Raw genomic sequence first — 15,213 nt, forward strand, 5'->3', positions numbered from 1 at the left:
AACATACCATCTCAGGACTATTTAATTGCTCATCTTCTAACATTCTGTATGCCATCAAATGCCAACAGTGCCCTTCAGCCCTCTATATTGGACAAACAGGCTAAACCCTACGCCAAAGGATAAATGGATATAAATCTGACATCAGGAATCACAAGACAGAGAAACCAGTAGAAGAACACTTCAATCTCCCAGGACATTCTATACAAGATCTCAAAGTAGCTGTCATATTACAAAAGAATTTCAGAAATAGACTGGAAAGAGAAGTTGCTGAATTGCAACTTATTACCAAACTTAAAACCATGGAGAGACCTGGTCAGAATAGAGACGTTGGATTCTTATCTCATTATACATGATAAAGGTATTTTTAGCCATCTCACCCCTTGCTTTTTCCTATAAGACCAATTGCAGTCGTTAACAGTTGTCAACAGGTTTACCACACCTATCAGCCAATCACCCATTCCCACCACCCTTCTGAGTAATACCCCTCCCCACCCTCTCACTATATATAAGGGTATGGTGACTTCTGTTTCAGTGTATCTGAAGAAGTGTGCATGCACACGAAAGCTCACACCAATAACAAACTTAGTTGGTCTCTAAGGTGCTACTGGAAAGAATTTTTGTTTTGTTTTGTTACAAATACACAAGATAGACAGAGAGGGCAAGGAGCACAAGGGGGGACCTAGGGGCCTTTCCATACCAAGCAGCCTTTATATCAACAAGCATCAGCACACAATACATGAGCAGCACACAATGCGCACAGTGCACAAACCAGCCACAATGATTTTACAGTTTTTAACATTGTAAGAATACATTTGAAAGCCAGAAGGAAAACTCACTTGCACTTACTGCTTCTGGACTAACTTTGCATGTATGAGGATACTCTTGGCAAGACTTGAGCTATCAATATTTCTTGGTATAATCCAGGACTCTTAATGTGCCTCTTTCTTTGCACTGCTAGTGATGCTTCCTGATCATGAAACCTAGTTCCAAACAAATCTCTCATACAGCAGTAAGCCATGAAATACTCATAAAATTCAGCCTTCAAGTCATCAATAATTTTCTTGTATAAAAAAAGAGATTCTTTAGCTTTCCTCTCATTTTGTAAATGCTAAATTCATTCCTAACATATTTTAAAATAATAATATGCAAATAGGCATGACAGTTAAAGAGGGTTTTAAAGTAAGGTTACTTATGAATGTTTAAAATGTCAGTCTTCCTGCCGGAAAAAGAGCGTGTTCGTGAAGTTCAATTCAATTAAGTTGTCTGTTCCCAGCTTACCAGCCCAAAAGGGATTAAGTTGCCTAAGAAAGTTAATGCTGCCCAACATTTTATGTGGATTTTACACAGGTTTTACTTTCATGCCAATAAAAGAGCATAATTGAAACAAATGCTGGCTTATGTTCTGCCATGTTACCTATGAAACAAGAAACGTGTACTGTGGTGACATACATGAAGGTGAGCACAAGACACTGGAGGGGTTTTGTTGTTCTTGTTACTATGTTTACTTATACCCCACCTTTTTCCCAGACTGCGACTCAAGGTGGCTTACAGATAAAGTAGTAAAAGCTAAAAACACAGAAGTTGTTATATGTTGCTTACCAGAAAAAGAACAAGAAAAAGAAAAAGAAAAGAAGAAAAACTTGAGGCAAAGATGGCGCAAATAAGTAAGATCCTGTTATCGTGTCTGGTCAAACAGGTCCAGCAGGTTTTTCATGTACAGTGGTACCTCGGGATGTGAACGGGATCCGTTCCGGAGCCTTGTTCGCATCCAGAAGCAAACGCAACTAGCGACGGCACGTCTGCGCACGCGTGTGCCGCTTTTCGCCGCTTCTGCGCATGATGTCATTTTGAGTGTCTGCGCATGCGCAAGCGGCGAAACCCGGAAGTAACACGCTCCGTTACTTCCGGATGGCCGCAGAGCGCAACTCAAAATCGCTCAGCTTGAAGCGTATTCAACCCGAGGTAAGACTGTAGTGCAAAAACCTGCCAATCTTTATTGAACCAGGGATGATAGTGAAATGAATTGTATACCCCATGTGCAACACAGCCTCCATCAAACTGCTCTTAAAAGGTACTATCTGCAGCATCAGTTAAGAAGGTGCTGCACGCAACTGAGTATGGCATTCTGGGCTTGCCATTGTATAGGGGTGGGGAACAGGAGCTCTGCCCCAAAGGCCACTTTAACAAGGGGGCAGGGCAGACGTTAAGCCAACAAATTTGTGCTTTCCTGCATCCTCCCTAGAGCCCTTCTTCAGGGGAACTCTTGACTTGGCACCCTCCAGATGTTTTGGACTCTAACTCCCATCAGCCCCAGCCACCACAGGCAGGTCAAAGCCCAAAACATCTGGAGGGCGCCAGGTTGGAGAAGGCTGCCTTCTGTACCAGTTTTATATGTTCTCATAAGATCATTTCACCCAGTTTCCGCGTTAATCTGTCAACATTTTTTAATAATAATAATAATAATAATAATATGAAAACGTGTACTTAAATTCTCATTTTATTTTAATGTACACACTGTAAGCATACTTTAGTCTAAAATACACATTGTAAAATATGTTTTAGTATATGTTTAGAGTCAAGAACTATATCATAAAACTAAATGGAACATGAAATCCAAAATTATATTCTGATCTGAGTATTATTCTGGGACATGTAGATCAGACAAACTAGCTTAGAAATGAAGACCAGATAAAATTTGCCTCCATCTCTGCTTTAAAGGTCCCTTTCTTATGAGGAAATATTTACATGTAGAGTTTAGGAATAATCAGCTTCACTGTCGATACAAAAAAGAAAAAGAAATCAAATGCCAATTTCAAAGTAAGCCAAGCCAATACTCAAATTGCAAAACTGCTGAGCAGATGGTTTTAGGCATGAAAACAGGCCAATAACAAAGGATTGCAGTAAATCTATAGATGTATTAGATGTTGTGGAAACCTCTAATTACCAAAACATACACAAAAGTTGAAACAGTCAATGAAAGCTATGAGAGAAACAGAAATTCAATGTAGACTGCATCTTTCAGTTTTATTTTTATGTACAGAACTGAATTTTGGCCTCTGAGTTGGAATTCAACCTTGCGCTGCTACAATCTTTCTGTCTGTGCAAGCATTGCAGCTCATTGGACAGAATGATCCCCTCTCTTCTCCTTACATGCTGTTCTAGGGATTCTCCTACAACAGCCAATTTCAGCGAGAAGGAGGGGTTGAGCAGGCAGAGGCGCTTGTGTATATGGGATGATTGATTAGTAGCTTTGCTTGCCCCCGGAGTCCACACGCTTCCCCTGCGGTGCTCTGCCCCAAAGGGCTCCTCACAGCTTCAGCAGAGTGCATACGCAGCGTAGAAACAGAAGCTGTTGCCGTGTGTGCGTAAGAAATCAGGCGTGACGCACGTTGACTTCCTTATCTTACAAATAGCTTTATTCTCGTAGCCAAACAACAGTTCATAACTTTCCTGGTGACAGAGCACACATTTTGCTCCTCTCCCGCAACGGAGCAACACACACTGAGAGACAGAGTTGAACACTCCCCTCAGTATTCTAAACCACGCCTCAGAATGTGAGACGTCACTCAGAACTTCTTAACCCTGTAAGTTCTGACTCTCTCCATAGTGCAAAGCTTCCACTGATGTGACTTGGAGGCTGAATCCCACCTGCTGCGTTTGTGAGCTTTAGCAATTCTAGTTCTGTTAATTCAGAGGGGAAATAGCTACACTAAATAGTGACATATTATTCCTTGTGCTAGAAAAACAAACATAGAAACCAAACTTCTACATATTATATGTCCTGTTTTATAACTTGCATTGTAGAAATTGGATTGAATTTTTATTATGTGAGCCACCTTGGATGAGCTATACTGTACTTAGAAAGGTGCCCTAAAATATTTTCAGATGAAGACATTTTGATTTCTAGTCCCTTTTCCTTTTTTTTTAAAGAAATATTTATTAAAATTTTTCACATTCAATACAAGAAAAAAAATCAAAAAAGGCAAAAGAAACAAAAAAGAAGAAAATTAAAAACACATGAAGTTTACAATTCCATATTTTCAGTACCATATTTCCCTGACTTCCCCACAGCTCCCTTTCTTGTATTCCAATTCAAATTGTTAGTTCAACAAGTTCCTATCCCCAATTTTTAAACCTTTTTATATTTAATTCATTTTTTAAAAAAACCAATTTTAACTTATAGACATCAATATTTATGCCTCAATACACAAACCTTTTTCTAAAGTCGACCCAAATTCCATTCCACAAATTTCCCAATTTTCGTATTAATAACCAAACAAAAAAAATATATAAAACAGATCATAATTATACACCCTTTGGATTCTCAAACCCCACCACCCCCTTTCCCGGTTTCGATCCCCAACAAATATCCGTCAGTCTTAGTCTTCTGTCAGCCTGGAGATCTCACGTCCGAGGCTCTTAATTCTCTCTCAGTTCCTCTCTGCCGGTTTTTTTGATAGTCCTTAATGTTAAACTCCAGATCTCGGAGGAGCTCTGTCCCAATAAGGTCCATATTTCTTCCAGCCAGGCCTCCATACTTAAAAGCAAAGTCCAACAGTCCAGTTGTCACAAAAACTCCAACTTCCACTTTAGTCAAATTTGTAATCCATAGGTCTTCAGGTCTCCACATAAGGAGATCTCTCCATTCTTCAGTCGCCAATTCAAACCAGAATTTCATCATCCAATATTTATTTTCCCTTGTAATCATTCTGTCAAGCCTCTGGTTTGATTTCTTGTTTTCCTTTGTGAGCATGATATCAGGCCTCTGGCTCTCCTTTATCATTTGCAAATTTACAGCTCCTCCTTCCTTCTCCTCAGAAACAACATATGTCTCTTTCTCCACACTTTCAAGATTCTCAGAATTCTCTTTTTGTCCAGCTGCATGGGCTTCCTGAGTCAAGTCCTTATCAAATTCCGTAATGTTATTTACTGTTAAGTTCAAAGTTGTTACATTTGTAGCCAAAACATCAATTTGGCCTTGTAATTTTCCCAGGAGAACAAATACTCTGTCCAGCCCAGCCTGGATTTTCCCTCTTCCAGCCATTCTTGTAGTGTCCCAAATCCCCCTCTAGAGGGATTTTGGTAACTTAATATTCTTTCCAGTTAGAATCCAAAAGTCCAGTTAATTTGTATCAGTTCTTACTTATTTTCAACAAAATGTAACCAAGTTGCAGCAATTGTATCCAGCAGAGACAGCAGAAACAAAGTTCTCTTTCTTTTTGACAGCTAATTTTGACAGCTGTCAAACTCCTCTATATCTCCTCAGCAGGCTCTCTCGCAAATCACTCCCGGGTCCGGGGGGGGGTGGCTCTTCAACTCTCAAAATTGGCTCTTATCCTCCAGTACAGTTACTTATATTTGTATCGCCAAATCGTGAAATTAATATCTTTTATCCACTAAAGAAGAAGCAATTCTCTCGACCTTAGTTAACTAGTCCTTGCTTTAGGTTTTTTACAAGGCGGGGAGGCGGACTTCCTGTTTGCGCCTTCCCCGATCGTGCCAAATTCCAAAGAAAATTTCCTTAAAAAGTCCAATTTCCGTACTACTCACGGGTTGTTACTTTTAGGGTCCGATTGTTCACAGGAAAAAGTCAGCGCCCTCCAACCATGGCTTGCGGCTTCACTCCACAGGAGAAGCAGTCGACTCTCAGCACCGCGCCGCTCACCCCGTCCCCCGTTCCGAAGCCTTTAAAAAGGCTTCTTCGCAGGTCGGGGGCGCAAATGGTGCCCGCCGAGTCACCAGGTTCACAGGCTTCCGCGCCTGTGATTTCTAAGGGTCCCCGCGTCGCCGCAGCGGCAAGACCCAACTCCTGTAGAGCCGATTACCTCCGGAGCTCGGAGGGAATCCGCCATTAGCCGTTCGCGCTAACCCGGAAGTCCTCTAGTCCCTTTTCCTTTGCTGGAGTAGTAGGCAGGGCAGCTGCATTCCTCTCCCAAAGAGCAAAAGATTGGAAGCAGGTTGAAAATGACAAGGAAAAAGTATAAGAATATTTAGCCAAAAAGAAGTCTCTTAGCAGATCTTGAGAGGCTTTTGTGCTTCGGACCACTAACTTTTGCTTACAAAACTGCTGGCATCCATGTCTGGTTGCAATGAACACGTAGATAGTTTTCTCTTTTCTCCTCAAGCAGAAATAAGTCTTCAAAAAATCCAAATAGCTGGTCTGGCTGAAGAGGTGCAGTGTTCTTGAATTCTGCTTAAGAATGGGTATGGTTTTTTTCACTGGTGATCTTCACCTGTGTGCCATAAATCAGGCTGAGCCCTATTAAAATGCCTTAAATAAATTTTTGATGTTTATTGTTTCTGAAAACACTGTGGTGCTTAATTTTGAAAAATGATGCCAAGGCTTGAGCCTACTAACTCCCCTGCTTCCCAAACCCAGTTCTGCAGGGGAAAGTTGTAAAATTTAGAGTTGATTTAATGGTGATGGAAATACACTCTGTGCACATACTCAGAGGATCTATTTCTTCATTATTGTGACACATATTCCATTGTAGTGAGATTTATTTTTGGAATAGGTGTGGAAGGGAAGAACTTTTATCATTTAAACATCTAATTAAAATTACTGGTTTGTAACTTATGTACAACCTACCCTCAAACTTTAATTGTTTTCCAGGATTCTGTGGCATATTGCATGATCACAAATTTCTTTGTGTTTTCATGGAAGAACAACCCACCGAGGTGTCCTTATTAAAATATTTATAGCCCCCTTCCCCCTTGCCTGCCCAGATGCTATTGTATGCTATATAATCACAAATCCCTTTATATTTTCTTGGAAGCAACCCCTCCACAAGAGCTGTTGTCATTAAAATATTGTTTTATACCCCCCTACCAAGAAATGGTTAGAAGAGCTTACAATAAAACAACAACAGTCCAAATCACAACGTAGAAGCAATAAAAGTAAATAAAACTCATCACAAAGACTGGAAACAAAATATGAGAAACTGAACAATCATCAACCAGAGCCGAACAAGCTAACTGAATCGGACAAGAGCACAAGAAAGAGTTTAGAAAGAGTTTTGCTCGCTACTGAAGACTAAAAACAAAGGCACCAGGAGGACCTCCCTAGGAAGGGTGTTATAAATAGACAAATGATAGACAAAACATTATATGCACCAAATTCAGAGTTTCTTCACAATATTTACTAGCCAATGACTTCAAAGTTCTCAATATGCTTTTGAAAAATATAAAAGTGCTTGCCTACCCTTGCCAGAGTCAGTGTCCCTTGCTTGCAAGTTTTGCAGCGGACCCGAAGCTTTCCAGGTTTCACAGCTTGGCAGAAACTTTTGCAGAAAACATAAAACCTGTTGTAGTTAGCAGCACCTGTTTGTAAGAAAGAAAAGCCAAAGTCTTAATTTGTCGTAATATCAAGACAGAGAGAATTATAGTGCCCCAAATTTACTGGAATTAAAGTAGACAACTATTTAAGAAACTTATAAAACAGAATGATGAAATACATTCTTGTTCTGTATACCTGTCAGCTGTTGTTGTTTATTAATTTCTATACTGCCCTTCATCCAAAGATCACAGAGTGGTTTACAACATAAAAAATGCACAAAAAGATCTAGCATAATAACAAACAATAAAAATACACCCTTCCACACATCGTTTAAAAGGCCAACCTGATTGCCACAACACCCCAATCGTCACATTCCGCAGCCCCAGGCGCCATGCCGCCCACTGGCACACAGCCCCAAACTAAAGAGCTGCAGGAAAGCACCAAAGAGGTGCCAGAACTCAGTTTCAGTGAATTCAGGCTGAAAAAAGCCACCCACACTGCCAGGCCTTGCTACCAATCTGAAAGCAACATTTTGGGCCAACTGAGGTTTCTGGATGGTCTTTAAGAGTAGCCCTACATAGTAGTCCAACCTGGAGGTAAAGAGGACATGAATGACAGTGGCCAGTTCCATCTTCCTTTTGGATGGACACAGTGGTGAACTAGCTTATAGAATTACCCTCTATGTTGTTTTTGGTAGTGCATGGATTGTTGGCTGAGATTCAAAGTGGCCCAGTGGGGATGCCCAAAGGAGCTGGACAAAGCCATACAAGGTTCTGCCCCTGGGCAGTACTATAATGGACACTGGTGAAGCTGGCTGCTTATTACACCATGGTAAGAGTTTGAAGGTGAATTTTTAAAAATTAAAATCAATAATTTTGCACGAAGCTAAGTTTGATCTCACAAGTCATGTTGGCGGGGGGCAACGGCACTATCTTAGTCTGCATGCCCCACTGGCTTAACCTTTTGCTGATTAAGATTGTATTCTTGCCTGATGTACAACCAAAATCCTGAGGCAGGCCCTGTTAATTCAGCACACCAAAATATGCTAGAATCACATTTGTGTGCACTGAAAGCTGTCAGGCTATCAAATGTTAATTTACTGCTTCCTTAATGAAAAGGCAATCTTTCAACATTAGACACAGAATGAAACAGAAAAGTTGACAAGTTACAGGTTTTTCAATTTATTGGACTAATTTAAAACGTGATAGCATTAAATATATGACTGGTAAGCTCTTGTTGTGAGCCGGCTCAGAGTTACTGTAATTAATTTACCTGTAGCTTAAGGTGTAAACTACATTTACTGGTGCCATTAAGTTGAGCGAACAGTGGAATAAAAAGAGGGCATGAGGAGGGGCAACCGTGTTCATTTTATTTGTGAACCACAATTTTTTAAAAAACAAAACAAAAACTATTAATTGCAGTCTTTTAGAATTAAAAAAAGGATTTGTCATACAATAAGGGTAGTATTATTGATGTTCAAGACATCCTTGCATGCAAAATACTCTCCATTTTTGTTCCCTCAAGTTAGGCTGCAATCCTAAACAAATTTACGAGGAACACAGCAGGACTTACTTCTGAGTAAACAATAGGATTGCACCATGAATTTGTTAAGTCAATAGTGTACATATTACATCTACGCTCTTATTTCTTTTTTCTGAGCAGTTTCTATCCCATCAGAACACCACTGTTTTATTGACACTGTCAATAAGCTGCAGAATTCTGACAAAAAATAATAATGTGCAAGATAAGAGTGGTGTATATGTGAATTATGGCATATTTCCAATTTACTGTACGTCGTAAAATCCTACACAAAAACACTGGGCTACCACTAGGCTAAGCTCAAGCCCCAGAGCCATCAGTCTCTTTCATGAATACTATTAAAAAGAAATCACAAGCATTAAACTTAACACAGCAGAAATATGTCTGGAATAGAGGTAGATGAAGCCTGCAAACAAGCAGGACCTGTGCAGAGATCCGGAATAACGTGTCAATTGTCTTTCTCACAGCATAGCTGCTAGATGGTGAGAGCACTACAGGAGGCACACTCAGGTCTTTGAGAAGGGAGTAAATGGACATTTCTAGCGACCCATCTGCTGCTTTATGCAGATGGACTGGTAGCAATCTCACACTTCTGTAGCCACGTTATTGGGCTTCTGTAGAGAGCAATATTTCCAGCAATGAGTACAAGAGCAATCAGAATAAATTAAAATAACATGAATGTACTATGCCGTGGAAGCTGCACAAATCCTAATCTAACATTAGCAGCCCCTGTTCCCTGAGAATCGTTAGGACTAATTTTTCACAAACAGCCTTGATTGAGATTATCTCTCTTTGTTTTCAGGGGCAAAAGGAGGTGAAAATAAATCTGCCTCAAACACAACACCAACTCTGAAGTGGTATTAATGCAGAAAATTGCAATTATGGCATAGCACCAGCAATCACTAGAACTGCTGCAGTATCAACCTTACAACCTTGTCTTTCCTCATTCAATCAGGCACTATAGGATTTTCATGGAGTTTTCCATTAATATTTTATAGTACTGGCACTCTGCTAAAATGTGCAAATACAGCAATGGCCAATTAAAAACTAAAAATCTTATTTTTACATGCAAACTCTGGTGCTAAATGTGTGTGCATGCACAGACACGTGCTATACACAAGGTAGTGTTTCGTTTCACATGAGGGAGAGAGGGAGTCTGTGTTTTATGGGAAAACAATAAATTGTTGCTGTATCATTGATCATCCTCTCAGAGTGAATACTGCGACACTGAACCCTGTGTGTCTGGTATATAATCATATATAAGACTGGCGTTAAAGAACCACTGTGTTTGTTATTAGACACACCAGATTCATTTTAACCCAAAGCACACAGCCATTCCATTTGACAGATTTTTTATAACTCAATGCCTTATAGTACATATAAAAGACAATCACCCATTCTGGTCACTAGACACTAAAAACCAATAGCACAAGTATAGAGAAAATATTCATAGTGGACAGATGTAAAGAAGTGACAGTCCTAGACATAGGGATAGTGGAGTACAATGGAAGCTCCTAAAGCCTTTTGTGGCTAAAGGAATATCTGACAAAAGAGGGCAATCTTCATCACTAGACAATTCTATGACAAGGACCCTCATGGAACTCCATGCCTGCTGCGCATTTCTACCCAAAAAGTATTTAGAACAACTCTGGTTTACATGCAACAGTAATATTCATTTTTGTCTGAAATTTCATTGCTCTTTTGCAGCACTCCATACTTACAGCTTTCCTGGTTTTGTGCAGGAATTATCCCCCCAATTATCTGCTCAGAGCAGACCCGGAAGCCCTACCCTGACATGGGAAAATGTAATAAACATTCACACTGTCTGGTGAGGCTCTGGCCACTCTCTGGGACAAATTACAGGTGACTGCAGCTCCACATTTTAAAGCTTAGACTGCCCTTCTCAGTTGCATGGCATCAATGAGAGTGAGTGTTTTAAACAAAAGGAGCAGAGAAGGAGATGCTTAACCCTTCACCTACCAGCCCATTTTCCCCTGAAACTTCTGCCCACCCACAGTTGATTACCAATGATCTATTCTAGACCCAAGTTTACTTCTCAAATGTATGTCCAGAGCTCATGTCAAAGCAATGCTTCCCATGGACACTTCGTAAAGAAAGGAGAATATGCTACCAGATCATTCTCATAATTTCTACAGTGTAACATTCAGTTTGTCCCTCAGTGCCTTGGGTTACAGACACTTCAGGTTACAGATGCTTCAGGTTACAGACTCTGCTAACCCAGAAATAGTACCTTGGGTTAAGAACTTTTTTTTTTTTTATAATATTTTTATTTTTCCATATAGACACAATACAACAAACATAAACATACAAAAAACAAAAACAAAACAAAAAACATGTATCATTTCATATCCTGATTTCATATCCTATCTTCCCCGACTTCCTCATGCCTCCCCTTTCTGTATTCCAAATTCTTATCGATTGTTCAGCAAATCTTCCCTTATTTTAATTTAAATTTAGACTATTCATCCTTATTCTCCTTATCATAACCATTGCTAATAGTAACCATTTACTTTCCAGTCCAACATCATTCTAACTTTCGTTAACTTTGTAATATTTCTTTAAATAGTCCTTAAATTTTTTCCATTCTTCTTGCGCTGCTTCTGTTCCCTGGTTTCGGATTCTGCTCGTCATTTCTGCCAGGCCCATATAGTCCATCACCTTCATCTGCCATTCTTCCAGTGTGGGTAGTTCTCGCGTCTTCCAGTACTTCGCAATAAGTATTCTAGCTGCTGTTGTAGCATACATAAAGAAAGTTATATCCGTCTTTAACACCCCTTGGCCGACAATACCCAAGAGAAAGGCCTCTGGTTTCTTGGGGAAAGTATATTTAAATACCTTTTTAAGTTCATTATAGATCATTTCCCAGAATGCCTTAATCTTCGGGCAAGTCCACCAAAGATGAAAAAATGTACCTTCAGTTTCTTTACATTTCCAACATTTGTTGTCAGGCACATGGTAAATCTTTGCAAGCTTGACTGGGGTTATGTACCACCTATATATCATTTTCATAATGTTTTCTCTTAAGGCATTACATGCCGTAAATTTTATCCCGGTGGTCCACAACTTTTCCCAATCAGCAAACAAAATATTATGACCAATGTCCTGAGCCCATTTAATCATGACCAATTTAACCGTTTCATCTTGTGTATTCCATTTCAGCAGCAAATTGTACATTTTGGACAAATTCTTAGTACTGGGTTCTAACAGTTCTATCTCCAATTTTGATTTTTCCACCTGGAAGCCAATTTTACTGTCCAGTTTAAACGCTTCATTTATTTGATGGTAGTGGAACCTTGGGTTAAGAACTTTGCTTCAGGATGAGAACAGGAATTGCGCAGCGGTGGCGCAGCAGCAGCAGGAGGCCCCATTAGCTAAAGTGGTGCTTCAGGTTAAGAACAGTTTCAGGTTAAGAACGGACCTCCAGAACAAATTAAGTTCTTAACCCGAGGTACCACTGTATTCATCAGTACCTCATGATGATTAAAACAATTATTTATTAGGAAAAGCCCTTAATAAATTGCAAGTTTTCACTAACTTTCAAATGAGCTCTAGTTTGAACTAGATTATATATTATTCTATGTAATAGGGATGTTATTTCCAAGCTGTCAAACTTTGGGAGTGGAGGAGTTGATTTAAAAATGAGTATTAAAATGGCAAAGGAAACTAATTTGATTCAATTGTTTAAACTAAAGAGTTCAAAACCAATCCTCCCTGAGGCCAGTAATTTAATTTGGTACATTAACATCCCTAGGTAAATCAGCCTGTCCATAGCAGATGATGGGTGAAAGCATCATTATATTAACAAACTTAACTTTTCATTGACTGGATTAATTAAATACAATGTACTGAAATGGAAGTAAAGTCTTTTCTACGTGTTTAAATAAAAAAGAAATTATTTGCCTTTAGAGCCAGAAGCAGCACTTATTTGTTTCATACGATGTCATATACTTGCAAAAGGAAAAGATAGATACTTGGTTTTTTTTATTGAAATGCAGAGTCTACCCTTCAATTCCTAGGGCAGTTTACAACACAAAATAAAACACATGCAATAAAAAGCATTTCAAAACATAAAAGCAGCAGGAGCCACAATCTAAGAAGAACAGCATAGGAACCTCTCGGAGATAAAAGGAGTCTGTATTAAAGAATTGGGGAACTAAAAAGGGCTGGACACGAAATGTCATCAGCATAGGCCCGAGTCAAGCCTCCCTAGAGAAAGCATTCCACAGTCAATTGATAGCAAAGATTGATATCTGATTTGGATATACAAAGGAGCTAAAAAATAGAACTGGATCAGAAGGAGATGAGGGCAAGACAGAAATCTCTTAACACATACAAAATCTGTGTATGTTGTAGATGCACCAATATCACTGTGTTTTGTTGATAATGTGCAGCATGGAATGGTAGAGAATTCCAGCTTCTGTTAAACAAGACTATCTTGACACACAGGCAAGTTTGTGAAAGATCACAGAACCAAAGATGACCTTGTGCAGGTAAGGTCTCCTGTTGAAGCATTAGGTTTAGACTCTGTTACCTCTATGTATGTACCACTCTATACCCTATACCTCCGGGTATAGGGTGGTATATAAATTCAATAAATAATAAAAATATGTTCACACACTCATCTTTCTAGGATCACTTTGTGGTGAAGTGATCAAGCGTGTACACTCCTGCGAACTGCTGGGAATTAGCAAGCATGAAGAGGCATTTGGTTGGCCACTGTGAGAACAGGACGTTGGACTAGATGGTCCTCTGGCCTGATCCAGCAGGGATTTTTTTACGTTCTCCCCACCACATTATATAAGGCATTGTGATAACAGGGATCCCTGGGGATGCCCAATTTGCACAATTCATCCAAATTAAATGGAGGAGGAGACTCCACAACTCAATGCTTTAAATGTGTAGCCAGAAGGAACATAACGCCAACCTCATCCCTGCAGAAAAATTGTTGTCAACCCAGTGCAGGGGTCTAATTTCAGCCCTTTCCAAGGGACTAAATGGTGAGTCTCTTGCACTGCATTCTTCCTTGCCTTCCTACCATCTTTCAGACTCCACATATTCTATGCAAATATATCTAATATAATCTGAATGCACAGATCTTGGCATCAGATTGGAATACTTTTTCTTTTTCTTTTTTCTGTTTAGCACCCACTGAGTCTGTTTTTGGTTTGGGGGTTGTTGGCTTTTGCACCCACAGAGTCTCCATAGTTCTATTTTGTTTTTTAAATGTAACATTAAATACGTAAGAATGTATACTATTTTTGAATGGGTATATAATTAACTTAAGAAATTGTTGCAAACCATATGCTGAGACGGCTGTTAAATCAAAGTATCACATGATTCCAAGTTATTAACAGCACCATGACATTAAAATAATTCCAACATTCCTTTTGAAGTACAGTAATTAACAGTATTCTATTAATGATCACTGTTAAAAGTGGGTATCATTTAAACAATAAACAAGCCTCAACCAGCTTTTATTTGGTTCAAATGGTCAAAGCACACATGAGAGCCATGAGAGAAAATACATCTCCAACTATTTAGTTTTTAAAACTTCTGAGAAAGAATTGTACAAATACCTCAGTTACTGGCTAGAAAATGTTGAATCTCTGTTTGGGGCTGTATTTATTCAGTCTGAAACTAACAGCTGGTTTCTGATGCACATGGCTAATTTCATTTTTGAATCCAGATTGTTCATCCCATTTACTTCCAACTGCTGTTGGCTACCTCCCCCCACCCCCAGCCATCCCCCATCCTTCGGCTGACTAAATTTGAATTTTACAGAGTTGCATAAATGCAAATCATTTCCTTCACAGCAATCCCTTTGTAGGTCTTTCAAAAACAGAAAGAAAATTCCTTATTTTGTAAACATAATGATTTGGGTTAGGGTAAACACTGTTCTGCTGGGTTGGCTTCATTATTTGTATTATTTACCTGTTTGATCAAAACTTAAACACACAGACCACAGCCCAAAGAAGTAGAGAAATGAATGTCAGGAAACAGCGCACGTGAGGAGTGGGAGAGGATGACACCATCTTTTACACGTAACCTTGTCAGTTCTGAGTAAAAATCCACATTTGGATAAGTTGCTTAGTAGCATATATCCCAAATGTAAATCTGTGGTCCCACTGTATGTAAGTGTGTGTGTGTTCTCTTCAGTCTCCCTCAGTACCAATGTCTCTTTAGATCAGTAACAAAACTCATAGCCACAGAGGCTCATTACTGAACTTCCAGGACTCTGTTAGTTACAACAGTAAACAGAATAAAATGATTTTTCCCCCAAATGGTTTTTTAAAAACACATTCATTTTCTTCATCACATTTATACCCAATTTCTTCTTGAAGGAGCTGTGGTTGTCTGGGTGATCATGAGCTTGTCAG

At 39.4% G+C, this 15,213-nt stretch overlaps 1 protein-coding gene across 4 annotated transcripts in view; it reads right to left on the reverse strand.

Annotated features, from left to right (window-relative positions):
* The window catches only part of PRKN (parkin RBR E3 ubiquitin protein ligase), a 610,775-nt gene that overhangs the window by 390,991 nt on the left and 204,571 nt on the right, over positions 1-15,213 (reverse strand). For all 4 annotated transcript variants that reach the window (XM_083605872.1, XM_083605873.1, XM_083605874.1 and 1 more), the window contains exon 4: positions 7,202-7,320. In XM_083605872.1, coding sequence (XP_083461998.1) covers positions 7,202-7,320 — 119 coding nt within the window. The remainder of the gene's footprint in view (positions 1-7,201; positions 7,321-15,213) is intronic.

This window comes from Podarcis filfolensis (genome assembly GCF_964270895.1).
Source record: "Podarcis filfolensis genome assembly, chromosome: 3".
Lineage (NCBI taxonomy): Eukaryota > Metazoa > Chordata > Lepidosauria > Squamata > Lacertidae > Podarcis > Podarcis filfolensis.